We start from the raw sequence: 20,399 nt of genomic DNA on the forward strand, positions 1-20,399 counted from the left end.
CGGGTAGAGAGGGAAGGATGAAATTAGATAAAGGAATGGGCAGGAAGTCAAGAGCAGCCACAGATGGAAGGTAGGAAGGTAGGTAGGTAGGTAGGTAGGTAATGATAAGGCTTGGGAAGGCAGAAAAGTCAGAAAAAGTGTCTCAACAGCATCAAATCAAGGAAAGGCCTGATAAATTAGCCAAGAAGTTTTTATTTTATTAAGGGTTGGAGCATGGTAGGAGGGGAAGGAGAAAGGAAGAGGAGCTGCTTAAGCAAATAGTAAATTAAGTAGGAAGTACTAGTCATTTTGCATGTTCTTTAAACCAGTTATGCTTCTGCTCTTCATGTATTTGTTTGGATTGCCTTCAATTTTACGTGCCAGTATTTTTTCATGCCCTTTGCCTTTCAATTTCACCCATACTCTTTCACTGCTCTTCTATCCAACTGACGAATATAATCCATTCATTGCTTTGCTGTCTGGAAGTTTGCTAGGCACAAACTAGTTGTCACATTCACCTACATGGAAACAGTTGTAAATTTTCCTGAGTTTTATACATCCTGAATACACAAAACATAGGAAGACTTTTTCCTGAAATATACAGGTTATTAAAGCTTAAAAGACCAATTCCATGATTCAGAATTTGTATTGAAATTTTCTTCATGGATGGCATTGACACATTAATAGCATGGACCAAGAATAATATACTAGAAATGTTTTTGGGTACTGGGATGAAATCTTCTAATGTTTAAACATAAACTAATGAAACCATAAACCAAAAGTATATTTTAAATTAAAAAAACAATTTTCAATCTAGTGTACAAAAATCTCTCTAACCTCAACACAAAAACACTAAAATACAAAACCTTTGTGGGATCAACATACTGTAGGTAATGACAGGATCAACATTAAACAGATCTATGGCTGGTCACTAAAGTTTTTAAATCAGTGATTGGATAAATCAAGATAATAATTTCTGGATCTTCCTCAGTGTACACAAACACTAGAATTTACAAAACTTCTACCTGCAACAATTACAATTGGCTAAAATTTGCAATTTACAAACTTAAGCACTTTTCAATCTTGGCTTATCCTTTGATCATTGACAATGATCAAAATAATTTAACCTAAATCCCACTTCTGGGTAGGGATGCATTTCTGTAGAGTTCCTCAAAGTAAGAGATGTGAAGAAGTTTTCAAGTATTTCACGAAAGATTTCATTCTATGATCAATGTTTCTTCATAAAATATAATCTGTCACAAGTCAGTTCAAATTGAGTTGGAAGCCAGAATTCATGATTCTATATTCATGGCAATGGGCTAAATACTAGTCTTTTAATCTTGTCCGAGGACAATCCCTCACTCATGACCAAAGAGCAAAATATATATCACTACTAACTCACTGATAATTTCAAAATATTAGAGCAAAGGTCAAGTCTAGAGGCCACCTTGCTCAAAAAATGGCAGCCACTTAGTTAACTGCTAATATCACAAATTTAATACGAAAATTCTGGATATTATCCTTCTTCAGAAAAACTTGAACCATTTAAAAAATGGGTTGTTACGATATAACAACTTGCAACACATGTGGAATATAAGAAAATGCTCAGTGCAGCAGCAGCCACACCAAGTAGAGTATGATATGTACAACGAATTCTTGTCTTAATAGCAAGCTCTCACTAGGTGGATCCATAAACTGAGCTCAAAGCTTTAACCTACTGCTCAAGGAACCAAATGAGAGCAGCAGCAGCTTTGCCCTTCTGGAAATTATACTGAGATTGCAGTGAATGGCAAAAAAAACATTGGCTCACATCATTCAGGACTATCTAGGAGTGATCACCTATCTCAAACTCAGGTTGGATGAAAATTTAAAAAATCCGATAATACATTGTCATTTTTAAAAATAATTACTATGGAAATTAAAGCACAAGGGAAGTGTCAGCTGAGTTTTATTTTCATTTTGTCCATGCTATACTTAATCTGAAGAAGCTGAAATTGCCACATACCAAAAACTCAATGTATTTCATTCCACTTTGTGGGCATCTCTCCTCTTGATAAGTACAAATTTTCAACAAAAATGTCATATGTCACCTACTTGATTATAATGATTCTTTCATTTCACCATCTCCACACTCACCTATTGGTCTCCAAATTCATTAAATTGCATTATGAATATTTACATTGACAATTGTTTTACAATTACCCAGTTTTTACAAGACTTTTGTTTGTTGAGAAATACTGTTACAGTTATGATTGAAGTTGCACTCTCAATTTAAAAGTAAATGTTTGCTGAAACCCATGATCTGCATACAAACAGATAATTGCCAAGTGATTATATACGATCCTCTTCTTTGTTCCATTACAGGCTTACCAACATTCATTTAGGGAATGCAAGTGATATATAGAACACCCATTTTTCTTCATTTTAGAAATACCAGGCAAATAAATCTACAAGGATTTTAAAACTTAATACAGGCTAATTTTGTGATACAAGTAATCTACACAGATTCTGTTACGTATGTATTTTGAGATTTATTTCTAAGACAATGTAGTGGCGCTCATCCCCTGTGAGGTAGAGATGGGAGGTTGCCTTCATTCATGAAGCAGTGTACCTGACAGAGTACTAGATATATGTAAGTGCTTCACTTCTTTAACAGCATAACATATAGTTATCCAATGTCATTTATTTTGGAAGATAATTTCCTACTTAATAAATATTTGAAACTAGAAGACAGAAATTTATGGGAAATGTAAAATATAGCAGCAGCTGTGCATTCAGCCAACAAATTTCAGTTCCACTGAAGTCAAAGGAAGTAAATTTGAGAAGCAGACCACAAGACAATTCTCGTTATCATAATCCATGCTTAGCTCAAGCATTGAAGGAGCAAATTCTTCCCCAAATGCTCCAAGTAACAATAGCTTGGTATTAGGCAAGTAGGAGCAAAATAATCAAATTAACTTTTCTCATTCTTTCGAGTACAGATTCACTGATCTAATGCAACACCATCTACAGGGGATGCACGGCATGTGCATTTAGCAAATAAACTGAACGACTCTCATTGACAGTCCAAACTAAGAATTATAAATCAGACATAAAACAGATGCATAAAGAGAAATAAAGACTGGGAAAGCAAAATGACAAAGAGAAAAATAAAACAAAGAAAGATTTTTTAAATCTCCAACACTACACTCTGAAGGAATAACTCTATATGCAAGATTAAATTTTCAGTGCCAGAAGGTCACTTAGGAATAATTATAGTTGTTAACAATTTAAAAATCCCTTGCATCAGATGCACCAGTTCCAGTAAGTTTACAGGCTAAATTGTGGGTGTATTACACAGATTTCTGCTGCATCCCATTGGTGAGGTATCAGTTCAGAGTATCTGTTGGCAACTCAGCAGCATGAGTTTGTACACTTAGTTATGCATTACTTTTTCTAAACATCACTGTCCTGAGTTCTCACCACCCCCCAGTTAAGCAATGAATGTTGTTAGACTCATCAATACTCCAAGCACAAAATCTGGATCAATTTTTTTTTAAATTGAATTTATTCATTCAGTCCAGAATCCACAAGACTGACTGCCATTGCATTAAAACTTCAAATTTTCAATATGCAAATTTAAAAAAATCACAAAATCTGAATTCACTCATTTAAACTTTTACATATAAAAATATATACATATATACACACACTTGCAAGTGAAATAACTCATTTAAAATGTACACATTTTAAAATCTTGCTCTATGAATATTTTTAAGTCAAATAATTTTAGTTTTCCAATTTTTGTCAAAATCTTATCTTTTTGTAAACACATTAAGATTGAAATACCATAAAATATGCTCAGGTCAAGAGCAGGAAGAAACACAGCAGGTAAAGCCTAAAATCTCAGGATTGCAATAACTTTCAGGCCACAAAGGTACAAAGTGTATTGGACGTATCATGTCCAATGTGAATTTTAGGCCGTGGAACAACAGCCATTTATGACATAAAAATTTGGACAGTAAGTTAAGCATCACAGGAGGAATTCATGCAGTTAAGAGCTCAACTAGTTCATCTGCAGTTATATCTTTTTGACAATTTACTACAGAGAAATGGGAGGAATCTTCACCAGCTTAAAAAGCTAAATTAATCTCTCTTTAACAGCATCAGCTATGGCATGCAAATACATGTGCCAGCATTTTCATTACGTGTTCAAATGGCACCAAAATGAAAACTGTAAACATTGAATATGATCTCAGACTGCACAAGATATGTGACAGTCAGTCATTTTAGAATTTTAAAGTCTGAAAGTAATTGGTACAAATTTAAATGATCTTAAAAATAACTACTCTAGACTTGGGTATAAAATTCCACGAGTGAAAATATTACGTGGTCGTCAGCTGAGTTTAATAGGAAAAATCTAGTGAAAGTACTGAAAACACAACCAGTTCTCCCCATCACTAACATCACCAAAAATGCCATTAGCTGTACTTTTAGCTGGTTTTGTTTACCTCTCTAAAAAGTGATTAAATCAATAAAAAGCCAAATTATGTTCTTATGCAGAGTGTTCTTGACACAAAGAGCAACCACAAATAACTTTCTGCAATAATCCATCATTTGTTATTATTGCCAGTGTAAACTTTCAATAAAGAAATTATTGAAAATTGGGAAAGTATTTTGGTATTGCAATTAAAATCTGAGCATTTACAAAGATTAAAATACACAAACTGCATTTCTGTAAAACATGTCTAAGAATGTTAGAAAAATAAAAACAAACTTTGTAAGCTTCATAAAGATTGGTCTAGAGAAATGTAACCATATTTTCAGAATCTAAAGAACTAAAGTTTTACTTTAAAACTTTGTTTGCTTTTGAGGTAAAGTTCAACACCGCACAAGACAGTGACCACTGGTTGAATTAACTATTTCATTTGGAAGGTTTTCCAATAATATTCGATGTTCTGCAGTAGAAATTTTATTCAATCTGCATTAACAGCCTGAAATAAGGCCAATATTAATGAATCAAATGAGAAATTGCCCTAAAAAAAGTTGATGGTCCAGTCAGAAGTATTCCTAACTAGAGCAAAATCTTTTCTTTTGACGACTCAGTTCACAATTCAACATAAATACAAAGTGAGGCAGCATTATACTAGTCCTATTCTCTAATGGAAGATTTTTTCTGACTGGCCTTTACAATATCATCTGGCGAAGGTGTACTGAAATCAAATGGTTTTATTTCAAATAAAGGGTCCTGATCCTTCCCCACTCTTTCTGGAACTTGTCTGCTATACAAAAACGTTTTGTGAATAAGCAATGAATTTTTCTTTTTCTTTATAGGATTCTGAAAACATATAGCAAGAGCAAACCAAGATGGTTCAGCACAACAACGTTTTGTCCAAGAAGTGGTCCTTGTCCTCCTTGAAGGCTTGCGATTACGAATGCTTACATTCCCATTAAATGCTTTGTATAAATTCACTGTTTTTTTTACTTTGAATAGAGTTTTCAATAAGTGCAGTCTTCAAGGATTTCTTTTTTGTGACCATCTTTGAATCAGTAGACTGCTGCCCAATAGTTTTTCCTATGGATTGCTGAATTTTACATGTGCCAAAATGAACACCTTGTGCTTTTGAATTTTCAGGTACTTGAACATTTTCTGTTATCAAATCAAACAGTGACATATTTCCCAGTTCAGAAGTATGCAATGGTTTTGATTTCATTAAAGACGACAAAGGCTCAGTAGCTTTATTTTGACTTTCATCCGCTAGCTGTGCCAATGACAAAGACCCTAATGGTAAAATTATAATCTCCGTTGAGCTACAATGAGGAACTGAGGGAGAATCTGAAGTGCTTGGACTACTTTTTTTATGTTCTTCGATGAGATCTGCAAGAGATGGACTTCCATACTGACGAAAGGACAAACCTCTATGCTCTTCTACTACATCTTTCAGACTGCTATGACCTGCTGTATCCAGTGTATCATTTAGTCCATTACTTTTCTTCTGTTCAACTAGATTCAAACCCTCAAGTGACGATACTAGACAGTCAGGGTTTTGTGATGACAAAGTTAAATAGCTAGGTTGGATGGGATTGGTATCCCCTACTTTAAAAGGCAGTTCTGTGGGAGAAGGCTGCGAGATTCCTTCAATTTTATTGTGTGTCAAAAAAGACAACTTTGATAAGTCTGTGGCAGGCCTAGCAAAATCCATCACATTAGGCAGCACAGGTAAAATGGATGGATTCAAATCTTGTTCATTATTAGCTTCACATTCTGTAATCAGATCTGCAAGATTAATACCCCTTTGTGAATTAATTGTAGTCTGGTCAGCAAATGGGCCGTTTGGTGCCCTTGTATGTGTCTGCAACAAATTTGGGGCTTCTTTGCTCATTTCTGACAATGAAATGCTCTGTGTTAGGGCTTTGTCACCCTCATTTGCACTTTCATTATTAATAGATTCACAAGCTACCACAGCAGCAGACACACAACTTGGCTCAGACTTAGTTGATAACAGAATACTCAGATCAAAAGTTGAAGAATTATCAGTATCATCTAATAACATTACAGGTAAATATGATTCTGTATGTTTGGAAGCTACTAATTTTGATGAATGAAATAGGTCTCCTTACCTTACGATAGCCAGAAATAGTCAGATGGACAAGAAACCAAACAGGAATTCAGAAGCCCAATGGCAATTCCCAATTTCATCAGATTGGAAGAAGGTGGAGCCACAAGAGAAGTGAAAGGAAAAGGCATTTGTTATTAACTACATATTTAAACAAATATCTCAAATCTAATTAAATTCAGTACACTCTGGTTTTCCCATTTAAGTTAGTTGAAAATTATGGAATAATTTCTCAAAATTTAAAAAGTACTAATTTTATCCCAATTAGAAAACATTTAATCCTGTAGATTTACTATGTTTGGTCCACAGTTGTCTGGTCTTTAAACCTCTACAGAATCACTCCCTCACATTAATGTACTAAATGAGCTCAGAGAACCTGCCTTGCTCAAGTAATCCCTCTGCATTCCAGCCCTTTGGACACAAGGGCTAACACTCCAAAAGCACTGACTGATTTCTTAAATAAAAACCTTACCACTCCTTTGTACTTGCTTGTGCACATAGCCTCCTTAGTTCACTTTGATCTCCACTGTTTCAAGCTATTCACCATTTAAGAAAATATTTACATCTACACTTTTTAAGTCTGGAATGGATGACCTCACACTTACCCATGTTGATCCACCTAACATAATTTTGTTCAGTTTCCCTGTAATTGTATTTTATGTACAATGTCACCAATCTTAATGCTATTTAGAAATTTGGATGTTTTTCCCTCTATTGTGTTATCATTAATAAATAGAATGAAGAGTCAATTCTACTCACTAAAGACCCTTGGGGGACACAAGGAATCATCAACATTATAAAACACATTTCTAAGTTTCACAGTGGAGATTCTACTCTACGAATATGAGCTAACATCCTCTCTTTGCCTCACCCTCCGACAATAATCCCCAGTTGGTCATCAGTTACCTATCCAAGCATAGGATGAATTCTAAATACCATACACTGAAATTCAGACGCAATTACTAAGCAGCAGAATACCCATAAAGCAGATGTATAGTGCCATCTTCCCTATTATTGTATATGCCAATGGCTCAAAGACTGGTGTCACCACATGGATGACCAAAACTTCATTGCTTCAAAAATTCTCTGCAACTAATGAATAAAGGCAATGGATATACAAATAATTTTGACCACCCAGTGCCCAGTTAATGATATCTACCAACTGCTGAACAAGCAGAATTCCTCAGCTAGTAGCTGCCTTCAGCAAGGGAAAAGAAGCAATAAACACAGGCAGCCACATTGATGGTCTGTGCAGCTTACAGGCTTACTCATCAGCAACTGCTTAAGCACAAGGTCCTTGTGCTAGTTTTACACTTGAAAATCATTAACAGCCATCCTTTACACAAATATGCAAGCAGTTAATCTTCATGACATACAAGACAGAACTAAATCATTCAACTGCTTCATTTTTATACTAATCTGTATTCAACATTAAACAAGAACTACAAGAGGCCCTGGCCTCTTAAATGTAAAAATACATCGTCTTTATATTTTTTTTAAGCAAAGTGAATGACCTAACTTTTTCCACCTTACATGCCATCTGTCGTATCTTTGTCCATTCATGCAAGAAACTGCAGAGTTGTGAACACAAACACAGTTCAGCACATCACAGAAACCAGCCTCCCCTCCATGGACTCTGTACTTCTCATTGCCTTGATAAAGCAGTCATCATAATTTTGTTTTAAATTTTTTTTGAAATTTTATTTACAGCGTGGTAACAGGCCCTTCCGGCCCAACCAGTCCATGCCGCCCATTTTAAACTCCCAAATTAACCTACCCGTATGTCTTTGGAATGTGGGAGGAAACCAGAGCACCCGGAGGAAACCCACGCAGACATGGGAGAATGTACAAACTCCTTACAGACAGCAACGGGAATCGAACCTCGATCGCTGGTGCTGTAATAGCGTCGTGCTAACCGCTACGCTACCATGCCTCAAAGACCCTACCTACCCCAGACATTCTCTCTTCTTCCTCCTCCCATCGAGCAGAAGATACAAAAGCATATGCCATCAGGCTTAAGGACAGCTTCTACCCCGCTGTTATAAGACTACTGAATGGTCCCCTAGTACAATAAGATGGACTCTTGACCTCACAATCTACCGTGTTATGACCTTGCACCTTACTGTCTGCCTGCACTTTCTCTGTAATAGTAACACTATTCTGCATTGTTATTGTTTTACCTTGTACTATCTCAATGTGCCATGTAATAAATTGATCTGTTGGAACAGTATACAAGACAAGTTTTTCCACTGTAACTTGGTACATGTGACAATAATAAACCAATTTACCAACATCTGAAGAATGATAGAGGTAATTAATTTTACATGGCAAAGGATTTCAATGCTTTGCTCATTGCAAAGTTGACAATGTTTTATCCTGAACCCAAGTTCAAGTGCCCAATTACATTAAAAACAAAGTCAACATGTCAAAAGAGAAAGGTCAATGTTCTTTCATCAACCTGAAATGTTAACTGCTTCTTTCTCCATGGTTGTTCTTGAACTGCTGAGTATTTACATCAATTATAGATTTCTAGCATTTGTAATTTATTTTTGCTTTTGATTGCTGCTCAAAAGATTTGTGTGCATTGTCACGAACCAGCAACAAAAGAAACACACTGAGCATGATTCAGTGTTAAAAACTATTTTATTAATTACTACTTATGATAATACGTAAAATAAAAGTAAAAATGTTAGTATGTTAGAATTCAAAAATGTTAAACCTCGAGCGTTAACCCCAAAACTAAACTCTTCGTGTGCGTGTGTGACAAAGTCCAAAACTCCCAGTTCCGGAATGGTTCTTAAAGTTCAGTTCCGCAAGCCATAAGGTGAAACATGAGCAAGGGCTTCTTCAACAACCACCATTGTCAGAAGATAAGACGTAGACGTAGAGAAACATAGAGAGAGTAAATACGAAATCCAAATGTTCCACGATGGAACCCAAACGACACTCCAGTGTTTACTCGGTAGTGACTTCCTCACCCCGAAAAGCATCCGAATTGTGGTCGTCCACACACAAATACCTGTTTCCTTCTCCAGGTCAGCAACAAAGTGAACTCCACCGGATTACTTCCAATTTCCATACATGGATTTCTATGGCAAACACAGTTATTGTTTCTCATCCATCGGTAGAGAAAACAAGCAGGCTGGTGTCTCTCTCCCTTCTCTCTCTCTCTCTTTCTTCTTCTGACTTCTTCAACAACGTCATTACGTCCTTTATCTTCTATTGACGTAAGCACGCCCCACACACACACACTCTATCTTAAAGGGACTTTCACTGAGTCCGTAACACCTCCCACCTAAAAAAAAAATTTTCCCAAGAAAAATTTACCCGCGCATACAGTTAGTAATGTTAATGATTATCATGCTACACAACTACAGACTATCAGATTAGTACAGATACATGTTTCCCATTTAACATCAGGAAAGAAAATCAGCAATCACATTATCTTTGCCTTTAATGTGAGTTATCATGAGATCAAACTCTTGCAAAATTAAACTCCAGTTTAACAGCCTTCTGTTCTTGTTTTTGACTCGGCTCAGAAACACCAATGGGTTATGATCGGTATATACAGTCAATGGTTTCTGAGCGGTGCAAACATATACACTGAAATGTTGCAAGGCTAAAACAAGCGACAGTAATTCTTTCTCTATGGTGGAATAATTCTTTTGATGCTCATTAAATTTCTTTGAAAAGTAAGCTACAGGATGGTCAATATCATCAAGGTCACCCTTCTGCAATAACACAGCTCCTGCAGCTTCATCACTGGCATCTACTGCTAATGAAAATGGCTTTTCAAAGTCAGGTGTTTTGAGCACAGGATGGTAGCATAAAATGGCTTTCAGCTTCTCAAATGCTTCTTGACAAGAATCTGTCCAAACAAACTTTACTCCCTTCTTCAGAAGATTAGTTGGGGAAGAGCAATATCAGCAAAATTTTTACAAAATTTTCGATAATATCCAACCATTCCCAAAAATCTTCTAACAGTCCTCGTACCTGTGGGAATAGGGAACTCAGATATTGCTTGAACTTTTGCCTGAACAGGAGCTTGCTTGCCTTGACCTACAACATAACCAAGATACGTCACAGTGGCATGGCCAAATTCACTTTTAGCCAAGTTAACTGTAAGGTTAGCCTTGGAAAGTCTTTCAAACAACCTTTCTAACGCAGAGATGTGATCTTCCCAAGTATCATTCCCAGTCACTAAGTCGTCAATGTAGGCATCTGTATGTTTTAACCCATGAATCACTGAATTAATCATTCTTTGAAATGTTGCCGGAGCATTTTTCATTCCAAATGGCAAAACATTGTATTCATACAATCCAGAAGGGGTTACAAAGGCTGAAATCTCCCTTCCTCTATCTGTTAATGGAACACACCAGTACCCTTTTAATAGGTCAATCTTTGTAAGAAATTTTGCCTTTCCCACTCTATCTATGCAATCATCCACCCTAGGAATAGGGTAAGCATCTGACTTTGTTACAGCATTCACTTTCCTGTAATCTGTGCAAAATCTAACAGTTCCATCAGGTTTAGGTACAATAACATAGGGCGAACTCCAATTTGAAGTAGAATGTCTAATAATATCATTTTCCAACATCTATTTTATTTCCTGATCAACAAGTTTACTTTTTTCCACATTCATTCGATATGGGTGTTGTTTGATTGGTTTTGCATCCCCAACATCAACATCATGGGTAATTATCGATATTCTGTTTGGAACATCTGGGAACAGATTTTTAAATTTTTAAATTAATTCTCTCATCTGTTGTTTTTGTGAAACTTGTAAATGGTCCAACTTCGTTTCAAGGTTCTCCAGAATATTTTGTTTTTTTTTGTTTCGATGGAACAATATTTGGTCTAAATTGGCCTTCCTCAACATCAACATCAGGCATTCTAGAAACAACCTTTACATCATCCACCAAGGCCACAACTAAATCCCTCTCATAATAAGGCTTTAGCATGTTTATATGACAGAGTTGTGTTTTCTTGCGTCTATCTGGTGTTTTGATTATATATGTTAAATCAGTCACTCGAGATTCAATAACATATGGTCCAGAAAAACGAGATTGCAATGGATTATTTTGGCTAGGGAAAAATACCAACACCTTTTGCCCCACTGCAAATGTCCTAGGCCGAGCACGTCTATCAAAATATGTCTTCATTCTTATCTGGCTTGTTTTCAAATTCTCTCTCGCTAGCTGGCAGACTCTCTCCAACCGAGTTTTAAATTTTTGGACATAGTCCAACAGACTCAAGTGCACTTCCTCATTAACCATTGCTCTCTCAACAACTCCAAAGGTCCTCTCACCCTATGTCCAAATACAAGCTCAAACGGACTAAATCCTATTGACTCCTGGATTGATTCTCTAACGGCAAACAAAAGTAAATGAATACCTTCATCCCAATCCTTTGTGTTTTCAAAGCAATAAGTCTTCAGCATATTTTTGAGAGTAGAATGAAATCTCTCCAGAGCTCCTTGAGATTCTGGGTGATATGCAGATGATACAATCTGCTTTGCTCCAGCTCATAGACTATTTGTTGAAAAAATTTTGACATAAAATTACTACCTTGATCAGATTGGATTTCTTTTGGCAAACCAAACAAGGTAAAAAATTTTAAAAGAGCCTTTGACACCGTCTTGGCCTTAATATTTCTAAGGGGTATTGCCTCTGGAAATCTAGAAGTGGCACACATAATGGTTAACAAATACTGATTTCCAGTCTTAGACTTTGGTAATGGGCCAACACAGTCCACAATCACCTTCGAAAAGGGGTTCACCAAAAGCAGGAATTGGTTCAAATGGAGCCACAGGGGTTTTTGATTTGGTTTACCTACCATCTGACATGTGTGACAGGTTCGACAAAACATCACCACATCTTTTCTCAAACCAGGCCAATAGAATTGTTTCAAGATCTTCCCTACAGTTTTATTCACACCAAAATGACCACCCAAAGGCATACTGTGGGCCAGGTTTAAAATCTCATCCCTATAAACTTTTGGAACAACAACCTGATGAATAACTTCCCATTCCTCAGTAACAGGAACATGAGGAGGTCTCCAGTTCCTCATTAACACTCCATTTTTGACATAGTATCCAGTTGCCACTTTTTCAATCTCCTCACATGAGAGTGCTTTTTCTTTCAATTCTGTCAACTCAGGGTCCTTTGTCTGTTCCACCATAAAATCCTTCCTCGACAAAGACAAATCTTTAAATTCAGGCTCACTATAAGGATGTTGATCCTCCATGAAGACAGAAAGTCTCAGATAAGGCATCATAATTTTCTTCCTGTTTAGGACTGTCACAAGGAACCTACATCAGACTGCATCCGGACTGTCTGTCTTGGCTAATTCTTTAGCTCTAGCTCGAGTCACTGCACATGATGGGTAAACATCTGGATCATCCTCAGACTCATCAATCCTTGGTTTGGTTGTTAACCGTACCACAGGAACAATTTCTCCATCTGCAAGGCCATTTCCCAATAACAAAGAAACTCCTTCCACTGGCAACCTAGGTCTTATCCCTATCTCGACTGGTCCTTCTACGAACTTTGACTTTAAAATCACCCTGTGTAAAGGGACAGATATGGTGTCACCTGTAACGCCTCGTATTAGATTTACCTCACCAGTGTCACTTTCTTCACCAAAATTTAAAACACTGTCCAGCAAGAGAGATTGACTAGCCCCAGTATCTCTAAGAATTTTCACTGGCACCTGGGGTGACTCATCATTCAGTGAAAACAAAACCCTCTGATACATTACGAACGGAATTCTTTCTCACCTCCTCCAACTTTTCCACTTTTACCTCTTGTCAATGACTGATCTTTAACAAGCATCTCCTAAACCTTTTTGATTTTTAATTGCCTGAAAGCAAGCATTGGGCACAGCTTCCTTCTTTTCTTCAAAAGGGCACAATTAGATATCACATGGCCAGGTTTCCTACAGTAATAACAAGTACGCTCAACAGGTTTCTCCAGCCCTGGCTTCTTTTCATCCTTCCCTTTTTGATTACCTCCCAATTTAATCTCTGGTTTACCTGGATTGTCTTTGTAACTCCTTTGAAAGGTTTTAGGTTGTCCCCATTTGGACTTATGGGTTAAAGCATAATCATCTGCCAACCTAGCAGTTTCTTGTAAAGTTTCCACTGCCTTTTCATTTAAATATGTTGTTAATTCAGCTGGAACACATCTTTTAAAGTCTTCCACTAATATCAATTCTTTCAATTTATCAAAATCCCCATCTACATTTTTAGCCATGTACCATCATTCAAAACATATTCTCTTTCCATTGGCAAATTCCATATAAGTCTGATCTGCAGATTTCCTCAAGTCTCTAAATTTTTGTCTATAAGCTTCAGGTACCAATTCATAGGCCTTCAATATAGCTTGTTTTACCTTGGTATAATCAGCTGCATCCTCAGCAGACAAAGCAGAATAAGCTTTTTGAGCTTTACCTTTAATCACACTCTGTACCATAAGAGCCCATCCTTTCCTTGGCCAGTTTGAACTCACAGCAACCTTTTCAAAATGTTGGAAATACTGATCAACCTGATCTTCCTCAAAAGGAGGGACTAATCGAACCTCCCTGCTGGCTGAAAAACCATCATCAGAATCAGAGTCCAAACTCTTTCGCTTCATTTGTAACTCATGCTGCCTCTGTTTCTCCTTCTCCTCACTATCCAGCTCCATCCTCTTCAATTCCATCTGCTTCATTGCTAGATCAGCCTCTATCTTCATCTGAGTTATCTTTTGTTCAGTCTCTAATTTCTTTTGTTCGGCCTCTAATCTCTTTTCCTCTTGTTCGGCCTCTAATCTCTTTTGCTCTCGTTCAGCCTCTATCTTTAACTGGGTTTGCTCTCGTTCAGCCTCCATCTTTGCCAGCTGCACCTGTGCCTCAGAAATTGCTATTTCACTGCCAGGAAACTGTTTTAACACTTCCTTCTCAAACACCTTCTTTTCCACATAATGGCCAGTTATCAGTCTCTGAATATCTGCCTTTCTCATAGACTGCTTTACTTCTGTAAGGTTTAGCCTTGTAGCAATCTTTATCAGATCATCCTTTTTCGCCACCTCCAATCCCTTTTGGGTTGGTGACTCCAAAAATGCCTTAATATCCATTGCTGCTGGTTTCCACACACACAAGCCAATTAAAAAGAATTATCAGACCTCCCTCAAAAATCTTTGGATTGAATCCCGAACAAATCTTGTCAATCTGGGGAATGATCCCAGACGACACTCGTTAATCTTTGGATTGGATCCCAGACGAATCTCGTTAACCTTGGGAACTATCCCGGACGAGCCCCCAATTTTGTCACGAACCAGCAACAAAAGAAACACACTGAGCATGATTCAGTGTTAAAACTATTTTATTAATTACTACTTATGATAATACGTAAAAAGTAAAAATGTTAGTATGTTAGAATTCAAAAATGTTAAACCTCGAGCGTTAACCCCAAAACTAAACTCTTCGTGTGCGTGTGTGACAAAGTCCAAAACTCCCAGTTCCGGAATGGTTCTTAAAGTTCAGTTCCGCAAGCCATAAGGTGAAACATGAGCAAGGGCTTCTTCAACAACCACCATTGTCAGAAGATAAGACGTAGACGTAGAGAAACATAGAGAGAGTAAATACGAAATCCAAATGTTCCACGATGGAACCCAAACGACACTCCAGTGTTTACTCGGTAGTGACTTCCTCACCCCGAAAAGCATCCGAATCGTGGTCGTCCACACACAAATACCTGTTTCCTTCTCCAGGTCAGCAACAAAGTGAACTCCACCGGATTACTTCCAATTTCCATACATGGATTTCTATGGCAAACACAGTTATTGTTTCTCATCCATCGGTAGAGAAAACAAGCAGGCTGGTGTCTCTCTCCCTTCTCTCTCTCTCTCTCTCTCTCTTTCTTCTTCTGACTTCTTCAACAATGTCATTACGTCCTTTATCTTCTATTGACATAAGCACGCCCCACACACACATACACACACACACTCTATCTTAAAGGGACTTTCACTGAGTCCGTAACAGCATTAATAGTAACAATAGGGATTAGTCCCTTAAACTTGAAAGCATTAAGGTTGATTGTTAAGCTCTATGAAAAATATGAAAAAGCAGGCAAATACATATTTGAAAAAATATTTCAAAACAAGGCTACCAAATAGGATGACAAATTATCTAAGAGTGGTACTCTTTTGAAACAATAGAATTGTTTGTTTAGTAACTTGCTTTAGTGCTTGTATGAGAGCCAACAATATTATTGCGGGGCAGCAGTCCCACATTTTTTAATAAGACCTGCATGAGAACAACAATATGTGCATACTATCATGACATAAAACCAACATAACTTTTGAGTCACAACATGAAGTACATCTTTCGGAAGAGCTAAAGACATAGACGGAACTCTGTTTTTTAGGTCATATTTTTGTGAACTTCACAATCAATTCAATATTCTTAACAACAAGACTAAGGTAGAGAGAATTCTTCACCCATTTATGTGGATTTTAAATTAAACTTGAGATTTGGCAAGTCATCTGTTTCACTCCTACACTTACATTCAAAATGAGCTGCAAAAAATTTACTTGACTCGTCATTACACTTCCAAGAATGCAGATTACAGGCTTGTCATGATTTTTGCTCCAGATTTCCAGAACTGTAAACATTTGGAAAATTATTGCTCAAGTTGAATGTGCTCCATCAGAATTTTCAAACAGAACAGAGTATTTCCAATATTAAGTCTTGTTAAGGAAATTGTTTGATGTCATGATGGTGGTGGTAAGTATTTATGAGAGGGTTTAGAGTTCAGTATTACACGTGTGAGCATTCATCACTTAACAGCACACTTGTGCATAAACACAAATTTTTTGCATATTAACCTATAAAACTCTCACTTTTAAAGGCTAACTGACGTCCAACGGCAAAATGGACATGAATAATGAAACACCAGGAAAAACAGACAAACCTATAGCTAGTATTGAGAAACTGAATAATACTGTTATACTACAAACTTCAATTCAATAAGTGTGTTTGATTGAAAATATAGTCACAAATAACTGATGCACAACTTTTTATTCAGTAAACTTGTAAACATTTTGGAAACTGCACAATTATGCAGTTTTTAATCATGATTATGCCCAAGCAAAAAAAAAAGATCAAAAGTAGTTCCTCCACTGATCCTAAAGAAACAGCATTCCTTAAAAAAAAGGCATAAATTAAAGGATATCAAAGCACTTGGTAAAAATGCCCAAGTGGACGAGATACTGAAAAAAGATGAAGGAAAGATATGTCAAGTAGTAAGTGGGTGAAATTGATTCCTCCACCTGTTTAGATAGTGCTTTTAACATTTCCTATTTTATTTCCTTTTCCCTTCTCTCAGGATAACTGTTCCTGGTGTTCAAAAATCATTTGCTAAAAAACCAAGATACAAAAAAAATGTTCAATGTTCTGATTTTGCGATTTCTTCACTATTTTTACCGAATTTTACAAATCCATCATTTCATAGTAAGTTTCTGTGATACCCTACCCCCAAAGGTTGTTGAAAAGCACATATCCTATCAGAGCTCAAATAGAATAACTTAATAAACAGGACTTATCATCGACAATGGTCAGAAAATAAAAAACAATACAAGCAGAAACTCAAATTTAAATGAAAGGTAAGAAAGTTAAAATGTAATTATTACACAAGCATTGGCCTTTTATATATCCCTTCTCATCAATTGATCCCAATTTACGTCACTTGAGTCTCAAAAGTGTTTACTACCCTGCTTTTGCAATATAAGAAACCACTTAACAAAATTCAAAACATTTAGCTGAAGTATAGACTTCAGTAATAAAATCTGTACCTTGGAGTGTGTTCATTATAATAACCCTCTAACCAACTGGAAATCAAGCAGAGATAATCTAAAGACTTGATTCCTGATTTTATGCACTACTGTGCTTACCTCAATGTTATATTGAAATAACATTAACTGTGATAACAAGATTCATATTGAAAGTTTCATTCTTCATCACATAGTATACAACTTCACAGTATCACTCAGAAATTTGCTTAATTTAAGTCAATAAGGTAGCTCCAAAAAAAAATCAATCTTTAATAACCTAATATTTCACATACCTACTGTGGATTTCCGGGAAGGGGTTATAATTTGGTTCTTTATATCTGGGTTTGGCTTGCATTCCTCAGAAAGTACAAGGTCAAGGGCTTTATGCGCATCATAATGGCAGTTCAGTATAGCATCAACCATCACTTGCTCCGATACAGATTCTCCCAAGACTTCTCGCATTTTATCCAGGCAGGCATACAGTTGAACTGGAACAGAAAAGTTCTAGGTTGGTTTCCTTATGAATACTACAGTGAATATCCTGTATAAATGTGAGAAAAATGTCTTTAATTAGTAACACTAATTCAAAACAGAAAATGCTGGAAACATTCAGTAGTTCACACAGCACCTGTGAAAAGAGAAACAATTAATAATTCAGATTGAAGACTCTTCCACAGAACTAAGAGAAAAATAGTTAACTCCCTTTCCCAGGAAGTTTTTCTCCCTTTCCCAGTTCTGACAAAGGATCTTCCATCTGAAACTAAATGTTTCTCTTTCCACAAGTCCTACCTAACCTAAATGCTTTGACCATTTTCTGTTTTTGTTTCCGATTTCCAGCATCTGTAGCTTTTTCTTTTCACTAATTTAAAATGCTTTTCCTCCCCCAAATTCTATACATTCAAATAGTTTGTCTAATACAAATCCTTTAGAGAGTTCCATTAAAAAGTACAGAATGCTTTATAAATGTAGACCGCTAGAAAGTAAGTGTCCACTTTCTTCTCACATGTCATGTTTAAAATTCCAAAGAGAAAAAAAAACCGTCACATGAAGACCAGGAACCCAATGCAGAAATGAAAGGTCCTCATTCAAATTCATTCACACTATATCTTAGCTGGATCAATAAAGCCACTGCAGTGTAATTTTAATATTTTCTTCAAGGACAAATAATTCCAGCTGTAATCAGGGATCGAATTGGATGCTAAGTAGAGGTAATCATCTTTGTTTTGGTTGACATTGCACAAATAGATTTGACTGGTTCTCCCTGTCAAGCAATCTTCTCATACAGCAGATCAAGCTAAAATTTCTTCATCAACCTCAGCAATGCCATCCTGAACCTAAGTGATATTTCTCTGGGATGCTTCTCTAATTTTTCCACTGTGCTATCAAGAACTGTTTATTGAAATCACAATCTCAATGCATATGACAATAAGCTAATCAGAACCTGAATGTAAATGAGGTAAAAGACATCATCGGGATAATGGGATGTATTCCAAGAGTTGTATCTCTTCCAGGGATCTCACTGTACTGGAGCCCCAGAAATTCACTATTTAGACTGATATTGTTAACTATGGAAATACAATTAATGGGCAGTGAGTAGTAAATGGAAAGCAATGCAAGAAGGTGCAACTACATCTATTTTAAATCTCAGAAAGATCAGAATATGTAACGTTAAGTCAGAAATTGGAGATGGAAGGAGATTTAGGGCTTCAAAACACAGAAATCATATTCTATTGGAGCCCAAGTAAAAGAATCAATTTTGAAACCCAAATAGAATTTCCTTCTTTGAGCAGGCCAAAGCTATGCTACAATTCCAGAAAAAGTGATTAGACCCTTCTTAGAGTACTGTGCTCATTTCTGGACAGTGCATCACACAAATATTTAATGTCCTTAAGAGAGTGTACATCGCAGATTCATTAAAATTATACCAGCACTAAAAATAATAAAAAGGACAGGTTGCATGGATTAGGTTTGTATGCCTGCAATTGTGGTATAATCTAACCGAGGCAAAATGATTAAAGAAATTAAAAAGGAGGGGGTGGGAAGGCAAGGAGAAAATAAGAGGGCAGAATCAATTTCCACATGTAGCCAGAAAAAGGCTGCACAATACTACATTTGGACCTAGGTCTTCCAAGTACAATGTCAGAAAGCATATCTTCACAAAGAATAGGGAATATGAAATTTCACTCAATGCTGTGAGGCTACATCATTAAGTCTGAAAATTTCAAAATACAGATTGATAATTTCTTTTTGTTACTGGACAAGGGTATCAAGCATTATAGAACTAAGGTGGATAGATGCAGCCAAGGTAAAAATCAGCCATCACATGGCAAGCTTATCCTTTGAAGAACACTGGAATCATAACAAGTTATGATATAGGACTACAACATTTGGCCCAGCTTATTATACATGTGCCAGATGAAAAAGCTGAGCCTAACCTCACCTTCCAGCAAAACATCCATAAACCATATTTCAGATTTTTTTCATCCCTTATGTGCATCTTTTCCAGATATACCTTTTGTTAGTGTTATGGACTCGGTGAATGTCCCTTTAAGATAGAGCATAGTGGTGTGTGTGTGCGTGCGTGTGCGGTGTGCTTATGTCAACAGAAGATAAAGAACGTAATGACGTTATTGAAGAAGGCAGTTGAAGTCAGTCAGAGAAGAGAGAGAGAGAAAAGGGAGAGGGACACCAGCCTGCTAGTTTTCTCTATCAATGGATGAGAAACAATAACTGTGTCTGTTACTACAATCCAGGTATGGAAATTGGGAGTAATTCCATGGAGGTCACTTTGTTGCTGACCTGTAGAGGGAACCAGGTATTTGTGTGGACGACCACGATTCGGATGCTTTTTGGGGTGAGGAAGTCACTACCCAGTAAACACTGAGGTGTCGTTTGGGTTCCATCGTGGAACATGTGGATTTCGTAATTACTCTCTCCATGTTCTCTACACCTACATCTTATCTTCAAACAACGGTGGTTGTCGAAGAAGACTTTGCTCATGTTTCACCTTATA

General features: G+C 36.7%; 1 protein-coding gene across 2 annotated transcripts in view; it reads right to left on the reverse strand.

Moving 5' to 3' along the window:
• The window catches only part of hbs1l (HBS1-like translational GTPase), a 128,628-nt gene that overhangs the window by 90,663 nt on the left and 17,566 nt on the right, over positions 1-20,399 (reverse strand). For both annotated transcript variants that reach the window (XM_052024263.1, XM_052024262.1), the window contains exon 4: positions 17,680-17,874. In XM_052024263.1, coding sequence (XP_051880223.1) covers positions 17,680-17,874 — 195 coding nt within the window. The remainder of the gene's footprint in view (positions 1-17,679; positions 17,875-20,399) is intronic.

This window comes from Pristis pectinata, chromosome 10 (genome assembly GCF_009764475.1).
Source record: "Pristis pectinata isolate sPriPec2 chromosome 10, sPriPec2.1.pri, whole genome shotgun sequence".
In the NCBI taxonomy this organism is placed as follows: domain Eukaryota; kingdom Metazoa; phylum Chordata; class Chondrichthyes; order Rhinopristiformes; family Pristidae; genus Pristis; species Pristis pectinata.